Raw genomic sequence first — 26,969 nt, forward strand, 5'->3', positions numbered from 1 at the left:
GAGCCTGTGCTCTGCAACAAGAGAGGCCACCGCAATGAGAAGCCTGTGCACCACAGTGAAGAGTGGCCCCCACTCGCCGCAACTAGAGAAAGCCCGCACACAGCGACAAAGACCTAACACAGCCAAAAATAAATACATAAATTTTAAAATAAATAAATAAAACTAAACTTACAAAAAAAAGACTAACTGTTAGCCGTTGGATATAGCAATATGGCAAGCAATAGTGACTGGTGGGGTTGCTTTGATTTGTTAGTTTGTCGATTGGTTCATTTACATAGACTAGAAAAGTCATGCATGAATGACGATAAGACAGTGGGTGTTTGGGCTTAGCTGCAACTACTCATGTTTGGAAGTTGGCTGTGATTTTAGAAAATCCTGACATTCAACAATGTACTCTGAAGGTGACAATATATTCAGTAGTCCCATAAATGGTCTGCATTTTCTTTCTTTTTTTTTTTTTTTTTTTTTTTTTTTTTTTGGTACACGGGCCTCTCACTGCTGTGGCTTTTCCTGTTGCAGAGCACAGGCTCCGGACGCGCAGGCCCAGTGGCCATGGCTCACGGGCCCAGCTACTCTGTGGCATGTGCGAGGAATCTTCCCGGACCGGGACACAAACCCGTGTCCCCTGCATCGGCAGGCGGACTCTCAACCACTGCGCCACCAGGGAAGCCCCTGTCTGCATTTTCTATCTCATGTGTTAAATAAAATGCATGAAAGTAAACTCAGCCATGACAAATTAAGCATTATATTGGGCTGGCCAAAAAGTTCGTTTGGGTTTTTCATACCATCTTATGGAAAACACGAACGAAATTTTTTGGCCAGCCCAATATTACTAGAAGACTGACAAAAGAGCCACTTAAGAGTATTTTAATTTAAATTTTGTTGAAGTCTTTCCTTTTTTGCCTTTATCAATAAAAAGTTGGAAGCAACCCCAGTTCATGAACAGATGAATGAATACACAGAATGTGTTGTGTGTGTATATATATATACAGTCAAGTATTATTCGTTCATAAAAAGAATGAAGTTCTGACACATGCTACAGCATGGGTGAACCTTGAAAACGTTAAGCTAAGTGAAATAATCCAGACACAAAATGACAAATATTGAATGATTTTACTTACATGAAATATCCAGAATAGGCAAATTCAAAGAGACAGAAAGTAGATTAGAGGTTACAAGGGCTGGGGAGAAGGGGGAGTAGGCAGTTATTGCTTAATGGTTACAGAGTTTCTGTTTGGGGTGATGAAATAGATTTGGAAATAGATAGTTACAGCAGTGGTAGTTGCACAAGATTATGAATGTACTTAATGCCACTGAAGTGTACACTTAAAATTATCTACTAAAGGCCAGAAGTGCATTAGTCGTTTCTTGAAAAAGTGGCTCAAAACACATTCTAACAGGTGATCAAGTTTAAGAATCGATCAACTTTCATATGTGAAAAACTCCACTTAGCAAACATCCCTCAAAATTACCTTCCATCAGGGTGAAAGGACCTCCCAGGACGTGAGCCAGAGATGTGAATCAGCTTCCTAAAGCTTATCCGAGGACTGCCCATGACTCTTCAGTTCATCTTCCAACTTAAAGTGCACAGTTTCATCATAGGGGTCACCTTGGCATTTGAAGTCCTTACATTCATCCTTGATGCTTTATGTAAAGTGATTCAGTGAAGGAATGTGATATATTCTGGGAACTACCTATCTTGTAGTTTTTCATATCACTATCTCGTCTTTTTCTTAAAAAGTATCCTGGCTATTGTGGATAAACAGGGTTTTTTTTTTAATAGCCTAGAGGAAATAACAGTAGAAGTGTCAACCCATGATAAACTCAATGTTATTAAAAGCCCACCAGGAAAAGTGATTTCCTGGTTGTATAAAAGAGTATTCTATCTCTCATAATTGATAACTTTTAACACTGAATCTATTTATGTAGAAGCACCACAAACTTCACTGTGTATCACTCTTATTGCGGATATCATTAATCATGTAATGAGACAACTTGGAGTTCAACCTGTAGAACAATTTGGCCCTGAGGCTGAGGACCAAGTCAGTCTTCAATTTGATGCAAGCAGAAAGTCTGTAGGGACCACAGAGTAAATGCCAGTTTGATTGGTTTCATGATATAATACATTTTCCCTTAAAAAACCTTGCTTCATAAAGAATCAACCTTTTAAATTCAACAATGTCCAGTCTTTTCACAATTTATTTTTTTTCAAACATATGTAATTTATGGGTTTCAGTCCAAATAGTTATTCCAAAATCAGTGTGTCAGGAAAAAAAAAAAAAAAAGCACTAGCATAAAAACAAATGCTTCATGTATTTGTTTCATCCTGAATAATATCATTGATAATAATGGGCATAACAACTTTATGAGCCATTTTGTGGCCTTACAATTGGGAAATTAAATGAAAAGCAAATGTGCATTTCTTGGGACTCAGTTTATCTGATGCATCTAATTACACTTTCAGAGTGTACTATTCACTACATAAAGGTTGAATACGCTGTATGTAATTTTCATAACTGGCTATTGGAAATAATTTGCTAGAAATTAATCATGTAGACAACTAAATGTGTAATTCTTACTTGAGGGAATAGAAGTATCTAAATATTTTTAAGATACTATGGACCATGACATAGACCATGAAATATATTATTGGTAAAATGAGCAATGATCATAATGAGAAGGGTTGGATTCTTGATCCCTTTTTAAAGAAACTATGAGAACTAAAGTAGCATCCTCCATAAAAGCACCTCCTGCTGGTTCCTTATGTGTTGTGGGATAAGTGTATTACTCACTTGGGCCAAGTCTAACTCCAAGTTAGGAAAAAATTGAGTGAGTAGATGCATGTGAGAGTGGGCATAATCAAGTCTTTTACTTTTGCTGGTTCTAATCAGGAAAAACCCCTCAAATTATGAGATAATTCTTCTTATAATATCTACCTCTTTCCCAAATGCAAGGCTGCATCAGATAATATTGCCCTGGTGCTTCTCCATTTGCTTTAGAAAATTGGAGCGGTGGAATGACACAGAGGATCTTCTTATTTCTTTTCTGAAAAGACTGCACAAACAGTGCAATTTAGAACTAGAATGTGTGTGACTGCAATTTGGCTTGTTTGTTTAAAATATTACCCCCTTACCCTATAAGCCTTCATTTGGGTTTTGAAATAACAACTGGGAAAAGACTCACAGGAAGTAGAAACGCTTAAGTAAGATAGATCTATCATCCTTTCATTTTTGGTGAAGACTTCCTTGTGTATAAAACTCAAACTGTGTCTAGGTTTTTCATGGCCACATAATATCACAACAAAGGACTCCTCAATACCATAAAAGAATAATATTTGAAGGCGTTATTGTTCTTCTTTCATTTGTTTTACTGGGTTTATTTTCTTTTTAGGTAGGGGATTGGCATCACTAAGTATATCTAGATTTTCCAGGGTAAATAAGTATTTATTATGAACTTACAGGGAAACAAATTTCATTCCTTCTAAATAGTTATTATATCTACTGGGGAATTTCCCTGAACGTTGCTGTAAGAGAAGGCTTTTAGCAAGAAGACATTTGAGGAAAATATTAGGGAAAATATTCTGTACTGCTATCTCTACTATATGCAAGTTTAAAGGTTAATCATAAGTATGAGATAAAATTTTCTTCAACTTCAGTAATAAATAGTCTTCCTATTCATTATTCCAGATTATAAGTCATTATAATGCCAGATTTTAGTCCCCATACTAATAATGTTGATAATAGTATTTAATATATGTCAGGCATTTTGCTAAACATTTTACATGTGTTCTACCAATTAGTACTTCCAGCCCCATTTCACATGTAAGTACCTTGGATCTTAAAAGGCTATTGTAAAGCAATTATACTCCAATAAAGATGTTAAAAAAAATAAAAACAATTAAAAAAAAAAAAAGGCTATGTACTTGGCCAAAATCACACTGGTAAGAAATGGCAGAGCAGATCCTTGCTCTTAACTATGGAGTTACGTACTAGTCTGCAGGTCACTTAATTTCTGTGGGTCTACATTTCTTCATCTGTAAAATAGACTGGACTGCCTTTTATTCTAAAATCTCACAATTCCGGGATTTTGGGAAGCCCTCCAAAATTATGCAGAACCAACAACATAGTTTGATTTACAGATGACTCTGATAAGAGAGTTGTCAGTTTGATTTACTGATAACTCTGGATTTTTGTCAGTATTTTTTGCAATACCTTTTATTCTAAGCGTCTCAAAGCCCTGTTACTTTTTTGGTTAAATTCCCATTAGAAAGTTTTGGTAAAGAATTCTGCTCTCCTGACTTTTCTTTATTTTCATTTTTTCTATCTTTAATGAATTGTCCCGGCCCAGTGAGGAAACAGGCTGCCTCAGCCAGCAGAGATTAATTAATTTATAAAGGAAGCTCAGGCTGAAGCTGTGTTCAGACGCCAAGCTTTCTCCTTTCAGCAGGTGCTCTACCTCCCAATTAAGATCTTAAATTCCCCATCCTATCCACAGCTCCTACATCTGATCTAAATATTCTTAACTCTGGTGGTGTGAGGAAATGGATTCAGACCTCACTTGATTAATTACTATAAAAAGGGTTAATAAGGATCACCAAAAACAAATGTAAACTCAAAGCAATAATCAGGAATAAGCAAGGATCAGAGGCTAGGATTAAGCACAGCTGATATTTTGTAATAACCCATAAGAGAAAAGAATCTGTAAAAGAATATATATATATAAAACTGAATCACTTTGCTGTACACCTGAAACTAGCACAACGTTGTAAATCAACTATACTTCAATAGAAAGCAAAACAAAACAATAAAAAATAAATAAAAATTTAAAAATAAATTAAAGGAAAAAAAGAATTAAGCAAGCCTGGGAAGCTAAGATTTGTTTAAACTCCCTTGTTGCAAAACAATTTTAAGATGTCAATTATGAATAAATTGATCATTTCATACAGCATTTTCTAACATTGCTTTGCTATATGTCTCTGCTTGCACGGATCCTGTCTCACTACTTGGAGTATAAACAGTTCAATCAAAGGCAAAAGAGATCAGCCAGCATTGTTTATTGAGCTACTATGTGTTACATACTTTGCCACTTATTCTAATTTAATTTTCCACACAATGTTGTGAAGACAGTAGTAGTGGACCCATTTGCCAGGTGAGAAAACTATGGCTCACAGAAGTCACAGAAAAGCAGAACTTAGATTTGAATGTGGTCTTTTTACTACAAAGTCTGTTATCTTTTCCACTGGGTCATGATATCTTTTCCTATATATAACCCTTTTTGGTGTTTAGAAAGATCCTGAGCCTATAGCAAATTTGTAAATGCAACATTAACGTTCAAAGTATCTTAAACATTATCTAGTCCAATACCTTCCTTTAGAAATAGGGATTCTGAAGCATAAATCTAAGTAACTTACTCAAAATGGATATTTAACAAACACTTGTAGGATGACAGGGAAACAGAAAGCAAAAACAGAATTTACTTTATCTGCACTGAGACCAGAATTCATGAAATATCGCAACTTAGGTGTAAGCCTGTTGGGGGCAGCTTAGATGAAAAAAAATCCTTGCAAGTTACTGAATACAAGGATCATTTCATTTCAAGCTGTGAAATAAATGCATTTTTAAGTTTTATTCCCATTCACTTTAACCACAGGTCAGACAGCCTTCATTAAAGCAGAAATGTTACACAAATGAAATCAAGTATAAGTGAAAATTTTCTGTCTACTGCTAGAGAGCAAGGACAATATTAAACACAGCAGTTTACAGGGCATTTTCAGAAATCTCTGAGACATAAAACAAAATAGGTAATAATAGTAAATAGTAATAATAAAAAATAATAGGCCTCATTTAATATTTCTCTCTCATCCAAAAAATAGATAAATAAAATACCATATTATCAGTCTTTGCTTCACACTCTATGCTAAAGAAGACATATCTTCCAGGTGAGGCTGGTTTTTTTGTGTGCTTGTTTTTTGTTTTTAAGTTGCAGACACTGGAAATTTCATAGTTCAACTATAATTTTCAATCCAGCTGTTTCCACTAGTGGACAACACAGGATAAAGCCAGGCAGTTAAGATTGCTGCCAGCGTCCCTGTGCTGTCTCCCAGAGTGGCTATTCATTACCAAACCTCAAAGCTAGACCAGGAAGGAGTGAAATCTGAGGTGTTGAAATTTCATTTTTCTCATTAAGGAAAAAAAAAAATGTCCGTACTTTTTATTGGAAGGCACTTAAAGCACACTGGCACAAGTTTGTGTGAAATTTTCTCTTATTAAAATTCATAAGCAGAACTGTAGCTAGTTTGTGTAAAATATTAGTTGAGAAAAGGTAAATGTAACGAGACACCTAGGCACAGATCTATGGATTGCACAGATCTGGGAATGCTTGTGTTTTTCTACTTGAAGTAAAATGCTTCTCCTATTATTGCTATTGTGAGAAGAATGCACTAAGGATGTCCCTGAATTAGCAAGAGGGCATGACTGGAACCACAGAACTCTAGTGTAACGGACCTGCTTTGCCTCGGAGATTTTAGCCTTCTGTTTTGGAAGTGTGCTAATAAAATAAAAACATCCTGCACTGAATCTAAAATAAATAAAGACGTATTTAGAATGGAACAGTCTTCCTGACTTCCTTTCCAACTTTCCTGTCTGTCTAAAACAGAAATATTTTTCTTTGTCGATGGCATACAACCATGATTAATTGCTCCTAACCAAGAAAATGGAACAGCAACTCTATGGCTCTCAGACTTTGCAAAACTGGTCTTGTTCAGAAAGTCAGAGGAAGCTCAGAAAATGTCTCAGTATAACCCATGGTGCTGGCAGCAACAATTTTCCATGATAAATCTCAGTAGGAAATACGGCTTTCTGTCCTGTTTCTTTTACTACTCATGTAGCTTGTTGCCAGGATTAGCAGAATTCTCTTGTGCAGTCACCCCAGCATGGCCATGAAAATAGTGTTTCTACTTCACAATTTTGTATGTATGAGAATGTAAAACAAGGTAACTGATGCTACCAATTCCCACCTTGACTCATATCCCACCTGTTTTTATTCCCTGTTTTCTTGACCGGAGCAAGGATGGTGGACAAAAACTGGGAACATGATGAATGTCCAGCATTAGGAATTAGATTGCCTCAACTAAATTATCACATGATATAAGCACAGGGCAGCTTGGGGCCCAGCTTAGATAAATGAGTGAGTCTTTTCCATCTATAGTTGGTCTGTCAATATGAATTTTTAGCAGTAAAGAACCTCAGTCTTGGGACAGATGTAATTCACAGATTCCACTTGTAATGTGTGTGTAATGGGGTTCAGAAGCCAAATTCTCCTGTCAAATTCTCTCAGCTGCCAGTGCAGGTGGTGTTTACCCCAAATCCATTTTCCCCCAGGATCACCATAATTAATACTTAGAAAGAAACCTTGCTACTTGGCTCAGATTAACACTTCCAACTTAGATTTCTGTTTTGTGCAGGATTTATATTTCTTCCTAGAATATTCCTGGCATTTTGGATGAAGTAAAGAGTTCCCCCATGAAGAGCAAGCCTTTCTCAAATGCCAGCTCTGAGCCAGTTTTAACCTCTAATTCAGTCCACTGAGACGCCAGTCTGATTTGAGAATTTGCATGTGTGCCTCTTCTGTGAGCCCAACGGCTTCTCATTGCTGACTTCTTTGCCCTCCTGTACTTGGTGCTGCTTCCTTTATCAATTCATGGAGTTTCTCATTCAACCATTGCATACCCATATTATAGGCAGGGAAATTGTTTTAACTTATTTATTAGTGAAAATGACATAATTAGGACTTGTCTAGTGCTCTATTTTTATTGAAAGGGACTGAGCTGCTAAAATAAAGTTGTTTAAAATCTGTCTTTTCAAAAGTAAATGAAAAGCTTTCTTAAAACGTTTTGCTATACTGTAAGAACCTCAACCCTCCAATGATTTGTTCAGATTAAGTTAACTCTTCTTTTGTGTCTGAGTCGTCCAAGTGGGGCTCTCAAGTGTTTTCACTGTGCAAACCCTCGTAATGATATTTCACAATAAGTGGTTGTGTCTGCTGGAGTTAGGAGTGAAGAATAGGTCAGTAGGATATCTCGAGAAAGTTACGGAGAGTAAAGAATTTTCTGATTTGTCTGGCTGGGGATGGAGGTTATATTAATTTAAGGAGCAGAGCCTCTGCTCTGTATTTTCATCTTCCCAGGTTTTAAAGTAGGCTGGGCTCCCCAAAGAGAACCATGAGTTCTAATACATACAGACTTTCAAACGTTTTTCTCCTTTTGGAAGCTGGAGCTGAGTCTCTGGCTTCAGATCGCCTGGTGTGAATCCTAGTTTTGCCTTTTCCTAGCTATATGCCCATGGTCAAGTTACTTAACCTCTCTTAGCCTCAGTCGCCCCATTCCTGAACCTGGGATGATTATAGTCTCTAACTCATAGGGTTGTATTGAGAATTAATGAGAAATGAGATGAGATCATCTTCATCACTGCACCATAAGCAAGTTCTCAATAAACGTTTCTTGACATAGGAGGTTGTGAATTTCCCTATTAGGGTCACTGAATAAGTTTGAGAAGCACTATCTTGGAGCCATCAATATCTAAAGAGAAACAAATGACCCATGAATTATAAGAAACAACCCATAAAAAAAGATTTGAGAGCAATCTAATAACAGGGAATTTTATAAGCTTTTCTGTGGCCTCCCAGAGTGAATGTAAGTTAAAATTTCCCTCATAATCAGCAATGAACAATATATTCATAAGCTCTGATTTATTTCCCATGGCGTCTGCATTTAAGTTTGACCTCATAGACCAACCATATTTCTTAATTATTTTAAGAAATAAAATAAGCTAATCAAATTTAATTTTTTTTCTTAATACCCTTATGGGGGAAATTAATCAAAGGTCCACAGTTCAAGTATGGAGGTTCCTTAAAAAACTACAAATAGAACTACCAAATGACCCAGCAATCCCACTACTGGGCATATACCCTGAGAAAACCATAATTCAAAAAGAGTCATGTACCAAAATGTTCATTGCAGCTCTATTTACAAGAGCCCGGAGATGGAAACAACCTAAGTGTCCATCATCGGATGAAAGGGTAAAGAAGATGTGGCACATATATACAATGGAATATTACTCAGCCATAGAAAGAAACGAAATTGAGCTATTTGTAATGAGGTGGATGGACCTAGAGTCTGTCATACAGAGTGAAGTAAGTCAGAAAGAGAAAGACAAATACCGTATGCTAACACATATATATGGAATTTAAGAAAAAAAATGTCATGAAGAACCTAGGGGTAAGACAGGAATAAAGACACAGACCTACTAGAGAAGGGACTTGAGGATATGGGGAGGGGGAAGGGTAAGCTGTGACAAAGCGAGAGAGAGGCATGGACATATATACACTACCAAACGTAAGGTAGATAGCTAGTGGGAAGCAGCCACATAGCACAGGGAGATCAGCTCGGTGCTTTGTGACCGCCTGGAGGGGTGGGATAGGGAGGGTGGGAGGGAGGGAGATCCTCCAACACAACGAACAGCGGGTCCCTTTATCTTCCAGGGCACTTCTCAGGGTCTCAGCCTTCAGAATGCCCTGCTCCCGGCAGGTGGGAAATGCATAAAAAAAAAAAAAAAAAAAAAAACGTCCACAGTTCAAATCTGCTTGCTAGGATCTGGCTAACTAGAGCAGGAAAATGCCTTAGGCTCTTTGTTTACTAGCGGCAGACTTGCTACTAAGTCCCCTCAATATACATACATACATAATAGTATACGTATATACATATATAGGTATATGATGTGAAAATTACTCCCAGAGTTAATCCTGGGGTAGGGATAGTTTTTCCAGTACGATGTGAATTAGAAGCATTCTTCAAGCAAGTGAAGTTGTCTGCAGTGAAAAGTGAGAAAAATCAAAATAAAAAAGTAACAACAGGTGGCTTTGCCCCCGTTTCTTGCACTTCAGCTAGGCCCGTGCTTTTTGCGCGTTGCCTCAGGGAGCACTCACCTAGTGAAGAAGCTCAGGGTAAAGGCACGGCCGCCAAAGCAGAAGTGGGAACGACTTGACACCGGGAGGGAGACCCCAAAGACGCTGCAGCCGCAGGAGGCTGGAGTCCTGGCCACTGTCAGCCTTCCCCAAGGGCTTCGACCATGCCCCTCAGGCTGTGCACCGGCTGAGCACTGCACGCCTCACAGACCCTGTCCTGCCTTGCCGACCCAGTTGCCCTCTTGCCAGACTGAGCTGAAGTCTGAAAATTGCTCAGCAGGACAAGGCATAGCATGGGCCTCTTCTCTTGTGGTTTCACTTGCCAATGACAACTATCTTGATAATTCTGAGCTCTTCTCACAAGTGTCCATCCAGTGGCATCTACCCCAGAAGGGGAAACTAAGGCTGAGGCTGGTAAAGTAATTTGATGAAGAACTGGTACTTACATTGTGTCTTCCTGAGCTTATTAAAATGTGGATTATTATTGCACCCTACTGTAGTCTGAGTCTGGTCATGTAAGCAATCCCAGGACATGGACACCAGCATTACCATTTTATAGATGGGAGAACGGGAGCTCAGAGAATCAAAGCTTCTACCCAGGTCTGCCTGATGACTTCCTGTGCTCTGAATTCCCTCACGTGGCTGCCTCTTGAAAGAGCCGTGTGGCTGACAGGGTCTTGGTGTTCTGGCCGGGTGTCAGGCCTGTGCCTCTGAGGTGGGAGACCCGAGTTCAGGACATTGGTCCACCAGAGACCTACCTGCTCCACATAATATCAAATGACAAAAGCTCTCCCAGAGATCTCCATCTCAATACTAAGACCCAGCTCCACTCAATAACCAGCAAGCTACAGTGCTGGACACCCTATGTCAAACAACTAGCAGGACAGGAATACAACACCACCCATTAGCAGAGAGGCTGCCTAAAATCATAAAAAGGTCACAGACACCCCAAAACACACCACGAGATGCGGTCCTGCCCACCAGAAAGACAAGATCCAGCCTCATCCACCAGAACACAGGCACCAGTCCCCTCCACCAGGAAGCCTACACAGCCCACTGAACCAACCTTTGCCACTGGGGGCAGACACCAAAAACAACGGGAACTACGAACCTGCAGCCTGAGAAAAGAAGACCCAAAACACAGTAAGTTAAGCAAAATGGGAAGACAGAGAAACACACAGTAGGTGAAGGAGCAAGGTAAAAACGCACCAGACCAAACAAATATAAAGGAAATAGGCAGTCTACCTGGAAAAGAATTCAGAGTTATAATAGTAAAGGTGATCCAAAACCTTGGAAATAGAATGGAGAAAATACAAGAAACGTTTAACAAGGACCTAGAAGAACTAAAGAGCAAACAGACAATGATAAACAACACAATAAATGAAATTAAAAATTCTCTAGAAGGGATAAATAGCAGAATAACTGAGGCAGAAGAACGGATAAGTGACCTGGAAGATAAAATAGTGGAAATAACTACCTCAGAACAGAATAAAGAAAAAAGAATGAAAAGAATTGAAGACAGTCTCAGAGACCTCTGGGACAACATTAAACGCACCAACATTCAAATTATAGGGGTCCCAGAAGAAAAAGAGAAAAAGAAAGGGACTGAGAAAATATTTGAAGAGATTATAGTTGAAAACTTCCCTAATATGGGAAAGGAAATAGTCAATCAAGTCCAGGAAGCACAGAGGTCCCAAACAGGATAAATCCAAGGAGAAACATACCAAGACACATATTAATCAAACTACCAAAAATTAACTAAAAAGACAACATATTAAAAGCAGCAAGGGAAAAACAACAAATAACACACAAGGGAATCCCTATAAGGTTAGCAGCTGCTCTTTCAGCAGAAACTCTGCAAGCCGGAAGGCAGTGGCATGACATACTTAAAGTGATGAAAAGGAAAAAACCTACAACCAAGATTACTCTACCCAGCAAGGATCTCATTCAAATTCGATGGAGAAATTAAAACTTTTACAGACAAGCAAAAGCTAAGAGAATTTAGCACCACCAAACCAGCTCTACAACAAATGCTAAAGGAACTTCTCTAGGCAGGAAACACAAGAGAAGGAAAAGACCTACAATAACAAACCCAACACAACTGAGAAAATGGTAATAAGAACACACATATCAATAACTACCTTAAATGTAAATGGATTAAAGGCTCCAACCAAAAGACACAGACTGGATGAATGGATATAAAAACAAGACCCATATATATGCTGTCTACAAGAGACCCACTTCAGACCTAGGGACACATACAGACTGAAAGTGAGGGGATGGAAAAAGATATTCCACGCAAATGGAAATCAAAAGAAAGCTGGAGTAGCAATTCTCATATCAGGCAAAATAGACTTTAAAACAAAGACTGTTACAAGAAACAAAGAAGGACACTACATAATGATCAAGGGACCCATCCAAGAAGAAGATATAACAACTGTAAATATTTATGCACCCAACATAGGAGCACCTCAATACATAAGGCATATGCTAACAACCATAACAGGGGAAATCAACAGTAACACAGTCATAGTAGGGGACTTTTAACACCCCACTTTCAGCAATGGACAGATCATCCAAAATGAAAATAAATAAGGAAACACAAGCTTTAAATGATACATTAAACAAGATTGACTTCATTGATATTCAGAGAACATGCCATCCAAAAACAACAGAATACACTTTCTTCTCAAGTGCCGATGGAACATTCTCCAGGATAGATCATATCTTCGGCCACAAATCAAGCCTTGGTAAGTGTAAGAAGACTGAAATTGTATCAAGTATCTTTTCCAACCACAACATTATGAGACTAGATATCAATTACGGAAAAAGTCTGTAAAAAATACAAACACATGGAGGCTAAACAATACACTACTAAATAACCAAGAGATTACTGAAGAAATCAAAAACTACCTAGAAACAAATGACAATGAAAACACGATGACCCAAAACCTATGGGATGGAGCACAAGCAGTTCTAAGAGGCAAGTTTATAGCAATACAATCCTACCTTAAGGAACAGGAAACATCTCGAATAAACAACCTAACCTTACACGCAAAGCAATTAGAGAAAGAAGAACAAAAAACCCCCAAAGTTAGCAGAAGAAAAGAAATCATAAAGATCAGATCAGAAATAAATGAGAGAGAAACGAAGGAAACAATAGCAAAGATCAATAAAAGTAAAATGTGGTTCTTTGAGAAGATAAACAAAATTGATAAACCACTAGCCAGACCCATCAAGAAAAAAAAGGGAGAAGACACAAATCAATAGAATTAGGAATGAAAAAGGAGAAGTAACAACTGACACTGCAGAAATACAAGGATCATGAGAGATTACTACAAGCAACTATATGCCAATAAAATGGACAACCTGGAAGAAATGGACATATTCTTAAAAAAGCACAACCTTCTGACATTGAACCAGGAAGAAATAGAAAATATAAACAGACCAATCACAAGCACTGAAATTGAGACTGTGATTAAAAATCTTCCAATAAACAAAAGCCCAGGACCAGATGACTTCACGGGGGAATTCTATCAAACATTTAGAGAAGAGCTAACGCCTATCCTTGTCAAACTCTTCCAAAATATAGCAGAGGGATGAACACTCCCAAACTCATTCTACGAGGCCACCATCACCCTGATACCAAAACCAGACAAAGATGTCACAAAGAAAGAAAACTACAGGCCAATATCATTGATGAACATAGATGCAAAACTCCTCAACAAAATACTAGCAAACAGAATCCAACAGCACACTAAAAGGATCATACACCATGATCAGGTGGGGTTTATCCCAGGAATGCAAGGATTCTTCAATATACACAAATCATCAATGTAATAAACCATGTTAACAAATTGAAGGAGAAAAAACATATGATCATCTCAATAGATGTAGAAAAAGCTTTTGACAAAATTCAACACCCATTTATGATAAAAACCCTGCAGAAAGTAGGCACAGAGGGAACTTACCTCAACATAATAAAGGCCATATATGACAAACCCACAGCCAACATCATTCTCAATGGTGAAAAACTGAAACCATCTCCTCTAAGATCAGGAACAAGACAAGGTTGTCCACTCTCACCCCTGTTACTCAACATAGTGTTGGAACTTTTAGCCACAGCAATCAGAGAAGAAAAAGAAATAAAAGGAATCCAAATCAGAAAAGGAGATGTAAAGCTGTCACCATTTGCAGATATTGTGATACTATACATAGAGAATCCTAAAGATGCTACCAGAAAACTACTAGAGCTAATCAATGAATTTGGTAAAGTAGCAGGATACAAAATTAATGCACAGAAATCTCTTGCATTCCTATACACTAATGATGAAAAATCTGAAAGAGCTATTAAGGAAACATTCCCATTTACCACTGCAAAAAATAAAATAAAATATGTAGGAATAAACCTACCTAAGGAGACAAAAGATCTGTATGCAGAAAACTATTAAGACACTGATGAAAGAAATTAAAGATGATACGAGATGGAGAGATACACCATGTTCATGGATTGGAAGAATCAACATTGTGAAAATGACTCTACTACCCAAAGCAATTTACAGATTTAATGCAATCCCTATCAAACTACCACTGGCATTTTCACAGAACTAGAACAAAAAATTTCACAATTTGTATGGAAACACAGAAGACCCCGAATAGCCAAAGCAATCTTGAGAACGAAAAACGGAGCTGGAGGAATCAGACTCCCTGACTTCAGACTATACTACAAAGCTACAGTAATAAAGACAGTATGGTAGTGGCACAAAACCAGAAATACAGATCAATGGAACAGGATAGAAAGCCCAGAGATAAACCCATGCACATATGGTCACCTTATCTTTGATAAAGGAGGCAGGAATGTACAGTGGAGAAAAGACAGCCTCTTCAATAAGTGGTGCTGGGAAAACTGCACAGGTACATGTAAAAGTATGAAATTAGAACACTCCCTAATACCATACACAAAAATAAGCTCAAAATGGATTAAAGACCTAAATGTAAGGCCAGACACTCTAAATTTCTTAGAGGAAAACATAGGCAGAACACTCTATGACGTAAATCACAGCAAGATCCTTTTTGACCCACCTCCTAGAGAAATGGAAATAAAAAAAATAAACAAATGGGACCTAATGAAACTTAAAAGCTTTTGCACAGCAAAGGAGATCATAAACAAGATGAAAAGACAACCCTCATAATAGGAGAAAATATTTGCAAATGAAGCAACTGACAAAGGATTCATCTTCAAAATTTACAAGCAGCTCATGCAGCTCAATAACAAAAAAAAACAACCCAATCCAAAAATGGGCAGAAGACCTAAATAGACATTTCTCCAAAGAAGATATACAGATTGCCAACAAACACATGAAAGAATGCTCAACATCATTAATCATTAGAGAAATGCAAATCAACACTACATTGAGGGCTTCCCTGGTGGCGCAGTGGTTGAGAGTCTGCCTGCCGATGCAGGGGACACGGGTTCGTGCCCCGGTCCAGGAAGATCCCACATGCCGCGGAGCGGCTGGGCCCGTGAGCCCTGGCCGCTAAGCCTGCGTGTCCAGAGCCTGTGCTCTGCAACGGGAGAGGCCACAACAGTGAGAGGCCCACGTACTGCGAAAAAAAACCAAAACAACTACAATGAGATATCATCTCACACCGGGCAGAATGGCCATCATCAAAAAATCTAGAAACAATGCTGGAGAGGGTGTGGAGAAAAGGGAACACTCTTGCAGTTGGTGGGAACATAAACTGATACAGCCACTATGGAGAACAGTATGGAGGTTCCTTAAAAAACTACAAATAGAACTACCATACGACCCAGCAATCCCGGTACTGGGCATATACAGTGAGAAAACCATAATTCAAAAAGAGTCATGTACCAAAATGTTCATTGCAGCTCTATTTACAATAGCCAGGACATGGAAGCAACCTACGTGTCCATCAACAGATGAATGGATAAAGAAGATGTGGCACATATGTACAATGGACTATTACTCAGCCATAAAAAGAAACGAAATTGAGTTATTTGTAGTGAGGTGGATGGACCTAGTCTGTCATACAGAGTGAAGTAAGTCAGAAAGAGAAAAACAAATACCGTATGCTAACACATATATATGGAATCTAAGAAAAAAAATTAAAAGATCATGAAGAACCTAGGGGCATAATGGAAATAAAGAAACAGACCTACTAAAGAATGGACTTGAGGATATGGGGAGGGGGAAGGGTAAGCTGTGACAAAGTGAGAGAGTGGCATGGACATATATACACTACCAAATGTAAAATAGATAGCTAGTGGGAGACAGCTGCATAGCACAGGGAGATCAGCTCGGTGGTTTGTGACCACCTAGAGGGGTGGGATAGGCAGGGTGGGAGGGAGGGATACACAAGAGGGAAGAGATATGGGAACATATGTATATGTATAGCTGATTCACTTTGTTATAAAGCAGAAACTAACACAGCATTGTAAAGCAATTATACGCCAATAAAGATGTTAAAAAAAAAAAAGACAGTATGGTACTGGCACAAAAACAGAAATATAGATCAATGGAACAGGATCGAAAGCCCACAGATAAACCCACGCACATATGGTCACCTTATTTTTGATAAAGGAGGCAAGAATATGCAATGGAGATAAGACAGCCTCTTCAATAAGTGTTGCTGGCAAAATTGGACAGCTACATGCAAAAAAAATGAAATTATAACACTTCCAAACACCATACACAAAAATAAACTCAAAATGGATTAAAGACATAAATGTAAAGCCAGAAACTATCAAACTCTTAGAGGAAAACATAGGCAGAACACTCTATGATATAAATCACAGTAAGATCCTTTTTGACCCACCTCCTAGAGTGATGCAAATAAAAACAAAAATAAACAACTGTGACCTAATGAAACGTAAAAGCTCTTGCACAGCAAAGGAAACCATTAACAAGATGAAAAGACAGCCCTCGGAATGGGAGAAAATATTTGCAAATGAAGCAACTGACAAAGGATTCATCTCCAAAATTTACAAGCAGCTTATGCAGGTCAATATCAAAAAAACAAACAACCCAATCCAAAAATGGGCAGAAGACCTAAATAGACATTTCTCCAAAGAAGATATACAGATTGCCAACAAACACATGAAAGGATGCTCAAATCACTAATCATTAGAGAAATGCAAATCAAAACTACAACGAGGTATCACCTCACACCAGTGAGAATGGCCATCATCAAAAAATCTACAAAGAATAAATGCTAGAGAGGGTGTGGAGAAAAGGGTACCCTCTTGCACTGTTGATGGGAATGTAAATTGATACAGCCACTATGGAGAACAGTATGGAGGTTCCTTAAAAAGCTAAAAATAGAACTACCATACAACCCAGCAATCCCACTACTGGGCATATACCCTGAGAAAACCATAATTCAAAAAGAGTCGTACCACAATGTTCATTGCAGCTCTATTTACAATAGCCAGGACATGGAAGCAACCCAAGTGTCCATCGACAGATGAACAGATAAAGAAGATGTGGCACATATATACAATGGAATATTACTCAGCCATAAAAAGGAAAGAAATTGGGTCATTTGTAGAGACATGGATGGACCTAGAGACTGTCATACAGAGTGAAGTAAGTCAGAGAGAAAAACAAATATCGTATGCTAACATATATATATGGAATCCTAAAAAAAAAAAAAAAATGGTTCTGAAGAACCTAGGGGCAGGACAGGAATAAAGACACAGTCGTATAGAATGGACTTGAGGACATGGGGAGTGGGAAGGGTAAGCTAGGATGAAGTGAGAGAGTGGCATGGACATATAATAAACTACCAAATGTAAAATAGATAGATAGTGGAAAGCAGCCACATAGCACAGGGAGATAGCTCGGTTCTTTGTGACCACCTAGAGGGGTGGGATAAGGAGGGTGGGAGGGAGACCCAAGAGGGAGGAGATATGGGGATATATGTATTTGTATAGCTGATTCACTTTGTTATAAAGCAGAAACTAACACACCATTGTAAAGCAATTATACTCCAATAAAGATGTTAAAAAAAAAAGTAACAACAGTAAAACCCAGCAAGCTGAATCCCACTAAAGGTATATAAAAATAGCTTTAGTGGTTTCATTTATTCAACGGTCTTTTCCTGAATGCCCACTATGTGCCAGGCATTACCACTGCGCCACCAGGGAAGCCCAATGTGCTTCTTTTTTTTTTTTAGTATTTGAATCTATGCCATGTCTCATTTTAAAACAAAGGTACTGGGCTTCCCTGGTGGCACAGTGGTTGAGCGTCCGCCTGCTGATGCAGGGGACGCGGGTTCGTGCCCCGGTCCGGGAGGATCCCGCGTGTCGCGGAGCGGCTGGGCCCGTGAGCCATGGCCGCTGAGGCTGCGCGTCCAGAGCCTGTGTAATTAGAGGAAAAAGCAAATAGCAAAATAATATGTACTTTATTATCACGTTTATGTAATTTACCTAAATTTCATTTATGTAAAGCAAATGCACAATTATATCCATACAAAATTAATTCATAATAAGGTTATATGGTGGTGCACGTAACAGAGAGGATTGAAAAGGGAAGACAGACTTTTGAGTGTACTGTTTGAAATGTGTGCAGTGAGAACATAGTCATAGAGCACCACTTTAGTACTTTAACTCTCATCAGTAGCAAATCACTTGCAAAACACTTCAGCACCTCCCTATGCTCCAGGCTCCTCATTCATAAAATGACAATTTCTAAGGTTCTGTCCTGCTTATTTCAATTATTTATCCAGTGATCAGATGTCAGGGGGCAACTGGGTCCGGCCCACATTAACCTAGTGGGCCCATGCTGGTCCTTAGCACTCCTCTACATGATTATATGAAGTGATACAGCATTTCCAATGGGAGTGGCAAGACCACTTAGCAATGTGTCTATACAAGGCTCTTTCCTATAGAAAGTTAAGTCTTTTAGAAAAGGTTTCCAACTGGCTGGAGAAGGGACCCAATGGGAAGGTGACTTTTGTTTTGTTTTGTTTCTGTTTCTGTTTTTTAAATTCACGGTGCTTCATCTTCACTACCCAGCATCCAGCCTGAACTTGGACTCAGGGACTCAGTCTGTATGAGAGTCACACAGGGGCAAAAGCATAGAGATTGGCAAGGAGGTGGCATCGTCTAGGAAGTAATTAATCAAAAAGACTGGACCCAAGATATGGACCCTAAGTGAGAACTGTGGGAACCACTTATCCCAGAAGAGAAGGACCCCATAGAGCCTGTTCCCGTTGTCAGCCTTGGAAGACTCCCAGCAGAGGTGGCTAGAAATGGCCTCAGGAATCTAAAGGTGGTGATGGAGGGCCTTGAGTTGAGGAGATGCAGCCTCAGGTTAACAAAGGGAGGAGCCTCAGGCCATGTAAGGCCTGGGTAAGACACTGAGTCAGAACTGAGGAATGGAGGGCACTCTAAGAGTTCTGCCACCACGTTGGCGGTGGGGAGCCCCGGGATAACTATTAGACAGAGGCTCCCTCTGACTTTGTCCTCTCGTGAGTTTGACCCGGGTGAGGGTCTTGGTGTATGGGTGTATGGGGTACAACCTCAGCTCTGCGGAGGTAGGAATCTTTGATCCTGCAGTGATTCTGGGTGAAGACACCGAGTGCATTAAGTACCCCGGAATACAAGGAGCCCCACAGAACCTCACTCCTGCTGTCGTTCCCGCGAGAACCAGGCACCACTTCGCGTGGGGGGAGGAGGCGAGGGGGAGCGGAGCGGAAGGGACACGCCCTGACTTCCGGGAGGAAGGTTGGCGACCGCAGTTATCGAAAGCTGAGGGTTGTATTCGCAGAAGGAGGAGCCCTGCGAGTGGTCAAGTGGCAAGGTGAAGACCCTGAACGAGGGAACTAACCACCCCAGAAGAGAGGGGCAGCCCGCTGAGTAAAGCCCCGTCCCTTTTGTCATCCCCCTAGGGCCTCAGGGATCAGGGCAGCGCGGCCACTCGGGGCGTGGCCACGAGTCAGCAGAGGGAGGAGGCCCTGGCACGGGGGAGTTTCAGGGTAAGGTGGGCAAGGAGAATGAGGTGACCAGCTCCGCAGAATAGAGGGGATGCTGCAGGTGAAAGTGCAGCCCCCCCGTCTCCAGCCCTCGGCGCCAGAATAACTTGCCCCCTGGCTTCCACCTTGGGTTTGCAGGAAAGTGAGGCCTGTTCTGAGGACTGCTGCCTCGGGTGAGCGGAGGGAGGAGTCTGAGATCCTGCCGGGAGTCAGGGTAAGATGTTGAGTGGGACTGAGGAGATTTCTTCCCCAGAATGGAGACGCGTCCTCAGAATTCTCTTGTGAGTCCCAGGAGGAGGGGCTGGCCAGGAGTGACTTCCTCTGACTTGCGGGATATGAGGATGATGATGATATTGTTCCGAGAGGTGTGGCCCCAAGTAATCAGGCCATGCCAGGAATCAAGTTAAGATGCTGAGCAGGGACTGGGGGAATCACACCCTGGAGAACAGTGGGGGCCCCATAGACCCCTGTCCCTGTTGTCAGACTGGGTAGGCCCTGGAATAGTTGTTAGACTTCGGTGCTTTTTGATTTTGGTTTTGGGAATCTGAGGGCTGTTGTCTCAGGTTAACAGAGAGAGGTGTCTCAGTCTCTGTCAGGGTCAAAAGTCATGACCTTTAGTGAGGATTGTGGGGACCACACACATCAGAACAACAGAGCCCCAACAGCTGTGCTCCTTTGTCACTTCTGGGAGGCCCGGGCAGGTATGGCCCCATGAGCTGCCCCTCACTTCTCTCCCCTGTCTGTCTCCTCTGTGACTTCCTGGCTGAGAGGCTCTGAAAAAAGCTGTCAGTGTGAGGCACCTCCTTTCTTCTTTGTAAGTCAAGTGTCTCAAGAAGATTTAAGCCTCTTTTTGAGGTGACAATCCTTGGGTCAGTAGAGGAAGGAGTCCCAGATACTCCCTGCGATCACAGTGAGGACTCTGAACAAAGATGGAGGGGACCACCCACCGCAGAACAGAAGAGATCCCACAGAGCTTGACCCCATCTGCCCTGTTATCAGCTTTAGGAAGCCCTGGGCTAGGTTGGCTGGCTGCACCCTGAAGAGCCTTCTCGCTCCCTCCTTTGCTTCCTACAGTTCAGGACAGGAGACCTGTGAGGCTCGAGTACTGCCCTAAGGAAAAGATGGATGGAAGGCACTCTTTTCAGAGCTGCCACAGTTGAGTTAACAGATGAGGCCACTCACATCCTCCCTTTCTCCTTAGTTGGCGGTCCTCTTTTACCCACTCTCCTGCCCACATTCCTGTCTGCTGCTGCCGACCAGAGTGAACATGTCTCAGGGTCAAGAGATTCCACACTGCACGCAGGAACAGCACCATGCCCTCAGTGAACCCCAGGGCCTGGAGGCTGCACAGGTCTCCGGGGTGCTGGAGGAGACCTCTCCCTTCTTCCATACTCTAATGCTTGCCTATTTGAATGAGGCTCTGGCTGCTGGGGCACCCAGTACTCCCCACAGTCCTCAGCGTGCCTACTCATGTTACACTGTCACTACAACCATCTCATCAAGCAAATCAGATGAGGTCGCCAGCAGCCAGGAAAGGGAGACAGGGTCAGCTTCTTCAAAGTCTCTGTCAGAAACTGAGAACTTGCCCACAGACCCTCTAGATGAGAAGGTGATTTTGTTGGTGCAGTTCCTGCTGCAAAAGTATCAAATGAGAGATCTGACCACAAAGGCAGACATGATTGGTGATGTTATCAGAGAGTACAAGGATGACTTCCTTGAGATCCTCAGGAGAGCCTCTGAGTGCATAGGGCTGGTCTTTGGTATTGATGTGAAGGAAGTGGATCCCACCAGCCACAGCTATGCCCTCATCAACAAACTAGGCCTCACCTGTTATCCGAGGCTCAGTGGTGACGAGGGCATGCCCAAGACTGGCCTCCTGATAATTATCCTAGGTGTGATTTTCATGAAGGGCAGTCGTGCCACTGAGGAGGAGATCTGGAAAGTGTTGAATATGATGGACTTATATTCTGGGAGGAAGCATTTTATCTTCGGGGAGCCCAGGAAGCTTATCACCAAAGATTTAGTGGAAGAACAGTACCTGGAGTACTGCCAGGTACCCAGTAGCAATCCTTCACGCTCTGAATTCCTGTGGGGTCCAAGAGCCCATGCTGAAGCCAGCAAAATGAAATTGCTAGAGTTTTTGACCAAGATCCATGAATCTGACCCTACTTGCTTCCCATCCCAGTATGAGGAGGCTTTGAGAGATGAAGGAGAGAGAGAGCCTGAGCTAGGGTTGGAACCAGGGCTGGCAATGCTGCCATGGCCAGGGCACTTTCCAGTGCCATATCCAGTAGCTCCTCCCAGCCCTAGTGAGGTCTGAGGCCGATTCTTCACTTTGTCATTGAAGAGAGCAGTCAACTTCCTAAGTATTGAGAGCTGGAGTGTGGCTGTTGGGAAACTGTATACTTTCTGTTCCTCTTCTATATAGTTAACATGCAGGTTTATTTTCTTTTTGGAGTGAGTGAGTTTTCAAATGTTCCTTTTAATATAACATTTCATTAGCTTCAGAATCTAAGTTTATGAATGACATTGGTCATACATTTATTGCTATTTATGGAATTTAAGAATACAAGTTTTGTTTGTTTGTAAAACAAATTGTAAAACTGACCATCTTCTTTTGTGATCTGGAAGAGATAACATGACATTAGAATAGGCATTTCCTTGGCACTGTCAAAGAACTCAGCAGTAAAATAGTTGGGATCAAGAAAAAAAAAAAACACGAAAAGATGGTCAATTCTTGGCTTCCCTTATCCTGTTTAATCTTCTGTTCTGTAAAATTAGATGACGTATATATGCCTTTGCTTATCTTGTTTAAGAATGTAAGAGAAATAAATCTTAATAAATTAGACCCCGTGTACAATGGCTCATTTATTCTCCAAACATTAAATCATCATGTGCTCTTTGGAAAGCACTGTGTTAGTACTGGGCATGCCCAGATAAACAAGACTTACTACCCACCCATAGAATTTTAGAGTCTAGGAGCAGGAATCATGTAAAGACAATGGTGGATATCCTTTAATACCAAAAGAAAAATTAAAAAGGAATCAGGAGCTGGGGAGTCCATATGAGGGCTGTCAAATATAAATGTCCTGAGACAAGGCAGGCTGAGGCCTTGGGAAACTGCAAGTCCTCCACTGGGAGTTAATTTAATTTTTTATTTTTATTGGAGTATAGTTGATTTGCAATGTTGTGTTAGTTTCACATGTGCAGCAAAGTGAATCAGTTTTATATATATATCTCCATTCTTTTTCAGATTCTTTTCCCATATAGGTCATTACAGAATATTGAGTAGAGTTCCCTGTGCTATACAGTAGGTCCTTGTTAGTTATCTATTTTATATATAGTAGTGTGTATATGTTAATTGAGCTCTATGATACACTAGATGAGGCTGGGAAAGTGGTGAGCCAGGGGTGTGTCTCAGAGTTGAGAGACTTGGAATGGAATGGAAAACTGTTCTTACCGGATACTTTGGGATCATGGGTAAACCAGATCCCTCATGGGATAAGAATGGAAGATATCCTGCATTGTTGTCCAAATGCAGTTGAACATAGTACACAAATTAGGCATTTTATGATTATCATCTTCAAGGAGTTTGTGAGAAATAAAGGTGATACTTTCTTGAGCTGAGATATCTAGAAGCCACTGGGCTGGCACTCTTTGCCTTGGGCTGGGAGGTCCAGCGTCCACACCATTCAAGGGACATTTTAAATAGGTTATGTTCAGTAAAATTTGGCAAAATCTAAGCAAGGTCTGTATTTTTGGAGGAGGCAAATGAATGAAAATAGGGACGGACTGTTGGAAGGGCAACTGGGAGGGAAGGAAGGAGTTGGTCCTTGACACAAGTTCTAGGATCCAGTTGGGAAATACTCCCCCAAACCCAAATTAAATAATGCATCCCCTAATAAAGAAGATTTAGTAAGGCTTTCTTGGTAAGTAGCAATTTTGGCTGATTTGGTGGGCCATGTCCCAGAGCAGGGCATATTCTCTGACATCTGCTGGATAAATAAATCCCAGAGGGGAAAGTGCTAGTTTCTGGGGTTAAAATAATCATAATAATAACTGCCATCATTAAAAACCCATTGCATACCATGCACTGTACCAGGGGCTTTACATACAATACATACATTCTAACAGTCCTACATACAGATGAAGATCACAAGGCTTGGAGAGCTTGGGAATGTACCCAAGTTCACAGGCCTAATATGTGACAGAGTTGGAACTAGACCTCTGGTTTGAATTCTTCTAGAGCCCATGCTATTCCACTTCTCTTAGCCTGAGGTCACCATTCTGTCTGTTAACTCATTTCTTACTACTCCATAATGCCTCTCAGGGGATTAAAAAGTACCTTGTAGCCAAAGTACTAAAAGTGGGTATAAAGAAGGGATGTGAAAATGAGAATCAAACACAATTTGGAGATTGTTGGATTCATTTACCCAGGGTGCTGTTACCTCAACACCAAGGTTCCTTGAGAGCTGCCTCTGATCAGTAGCTGGCATGTGTGTTCAGTCCGAACACTTTCCCACATTACAGCTCCCTTCCCCTGGGTCTTCCCTAGTGTGCCTTCCTGGCTAACTGTGTAACCTGATCTGCTGACCAGCTCTTCACTGCATCCTCCTCTGAACATTGCATCCTGATCCCAGTAGAGCAGACAGCCCAGAACCACCTTCCTTCTCCCTGACAGAGTATTCCAACTTCCTGCAGGCATTCTTGGCTGACATTTACTATGGGATCCCTCTGATAGCAATAGCCCCTTCTATGTAAAGTTCCCTTTGAACAGTGAAGTTTAGGTACATGGTCAATCTCCTATGGGCTTCTTGGCACAGAACATACTAGTTCCTGGGATATAAACCTGAAGTAAGAGAAGTTTTTGAAACCATGTAACCATCTTGACGTTTGCAGTAGGATTTTTTTTTTTTTTTTTTTTTCCTGGTCCGCGAGCCTCTCACTGCTGCGGCCCCTCCCATTGCGGAGCACAGGCTCCGGACGTGCAGGCCCAGCGGCCATGGCTCACGGGCCCAGCCGCTCCGCGGCACGTGGGATCTTCCCGGACTGGGGCACGAACCCGTGTCCCCTGCATGGGCAGGCAGACTCTCAACCACTGTGCCACCAGGGAAGCCCTGCAGTAGGATTTTAATGGGGTGCCATATTTGAGACTAGCCACTGAAAAGAGACAGCAATGAGTGAGCATACGTTGGTGGTCAAAAACCAAGGCCTCTCCCTTAAGAGGCACATGGGGCAAGGTCATGGAGATCACTGTGTAAGCAAACAGCCAATGTAACTGGGCTGGGAACTATATGTCTTCTGGAGACAGCTGTTTCTTACCTTGTATGCAGTGTACCTCCTCTACTGAGGATGGGGTTTTGTAAATAGATGGGGTTAGTGAATGATGGCAGACAGTTGAGACAGACCATGAGTACCACACTTAGTAGAAGAAACGGATATACAATTTCAAGGAGGGGGAAATTGGAGGGGGGATGCCTTAGTGGCTAGTTAGCTCAGTGACCGTAAGAGGATAGGTATGGACATGTCTTAAAAAACAATCAGGTGGTATCTTTAAACCCAGACTGCCTTCTATGCTTCCTGAATTTTTGGCATACCAGAGGTAAGTGTCCTGGGGCTGTGTTTGCTGGCCTGTGTTGTGACTAGATAGGGGATTGGGAAAGGGTCAGACATTTGCAGAGTGTGTGGTGCGCTTATAGAGATGGCACACTTCCTTATTAAACTGACAGGAGACTATGGAGATACGTGAGGTCCAAAGAGGGAAGCATTATGTACCATCCTGTTGGCAGCATCCCCACCTCCAAGATGAGGGTGTCAGGGCTTGGAAAGGAGACACCCGTGGGAATTCTCAAGTTAGGTAAGGAGTTGTAACACTTTGGGTTTCCTCCGTGGAGGCAGAGACCCTACCAGGATTGTTTTGAATCAATCAATGTTACCTCTGGTACTCTGAGTCATTCATTCACCTGGAAAGCACTTACTGAACACATGCTGAAGGCAAACACTAAGTAAACAAAACAAAAGGAGATGGCAAGGCACTTGATTCAGGCTGTAGATGTGAGGATGGTGAGGAGGAGACAGATTTGAGTTTTAGAAGTTGGGGACTATGTGAAAGGGTGGGAGAGAGTCTGTAATGACCCTGAGTTCTGAAGGTTAGCTGACTAGGTAGAAGCTCTTCCTCTTAGCTGAGACTGAGGATAAAGGAGGAGGAAGAGTTGGTGGCAATGTGAGTTGGAGGTAGAGATGAAGGAGGGTGTGGTGGATGAGGTGTGGGCCATGTATGGTGAGGTTCTGCAGGCTGTCCAGGTGGAGACGTCCAGTGGGCAGTAGAAAACATAGGCCTGGCTATCGGGAGAGGGTCCCCGGCTGCATCTGGAGAGGTCATGGGACGCCATGGGTGGAGGTAAAATCAAGTATTGTGCCTATAGTGGCCTATATTCTGTCTCATCCCCTGCAAACACTGTTGGAAACCACAATTACACAAAACTTAATAAGTCCAGGGAAGAGTTTAAAGGGAGAAAGTACTCACCCAGAAAACCATCAGTAAGAGAAAGTTTTCCTGTTTCCTATAGCCCTCTTTTGTAAGCATGTACTTGTGCCTTTGCCTATAAATTGCCCATGCCTGTGTATTTGTGGCTTATAGTATATAAAAAGTTATATAGCATGAATTTTCAATCTCAGATCCGCCCTCTCAGGTGTCTTCTAGGATTCTACTCTTGATAGCCTTTGTTCAAGGCTAAGCTTACACACCCACAATACACAGACAGTTATCTGCTCTAACTAATGTGTCTGTTCTAGGCAGCTGGCAACTCTGCAGTAGCTCAAGTTTCTCATGACATAGAGAGCAAAGGACTGGAGGCAGTCTTGGGCCCATGTCCCTGGAAGTTGGAATTTCATGACATATCTTTTATCTAACCGGGAGACTGTGATTGTCAAAATTTTAGATATGAGCCCACTCATTCCAGCTGAAGCTTTCCCCAGAAATACAATCCATGAACATAAGGAAGGCCGAGCAG

The 26,969-nt window shown here is 41.2% G+C and overlaps 1 protein-coding gene across 1 annotated transcript; it reads left to right on the top strand.

Annotated features, from left to right (window-relative positions):
* The first annotated feature begins 19,491 nt into the window (after positions 1-19,491).
* On the top strand, positions 19,492-22,276 carry LOC103080750 (melanoma-associated antigen B16-like). Its single transcript, XM_007451406.1, has 3 exons — positions 19,492-19,784; positions 20,095-20,170; positions 21,158-22,276. Exons 1-3 carry the CDS (start codon positions 19,492-19,494, stop codon positions 22,274-22,276), a joined length of 1,488 nt encoding a protein of 495 aa, XP_007451468.1.
* The last annotated feature ends 4,693 nt before the right edge of the window (positions 22,277-26,969 follow it).

This window comes from Lipotes vexillifer, unplaced genomic scaffold (genome assembly GCF_000442215.2).
Source record: "Lipotes vexillifer unplaced genomic scaffold, Lipotes_vexillifer_v1.1 scaffold789, whole genome shotgun sequence".
In the NCBI taxonomy this organism is placed as follows: Eukaryota; Metazoa; Chordata; class Mammalia; order Artiodactyla; family Lipotidae; genus Lipotes; species Lipotes vexillifer.

Coding starts and splice junctions, on each gene's coding strand:
- LOC103080750 (XM_007451406.1), top strand. CDS start 19,492: ATGGGGTACAACCTCAGCTCTGCGGAGGTAGGAATCTTTGATCCTGCA. Junction 19,785..20,094: donor GCGAGTGGTCAAGTGGCAAG/GTGAAGACCCTG, acceptor TTGGGTTTGCAG/GAAAGTGAGGCCTGTTCTGA. Junction 20,171..21,157: donor AGATCCTGCCGGGAGTCAGG/GTAAGATGTTGA, acceptor CTTTCTCCTTAG/TTGGCGGTCCTCTTTTACCC.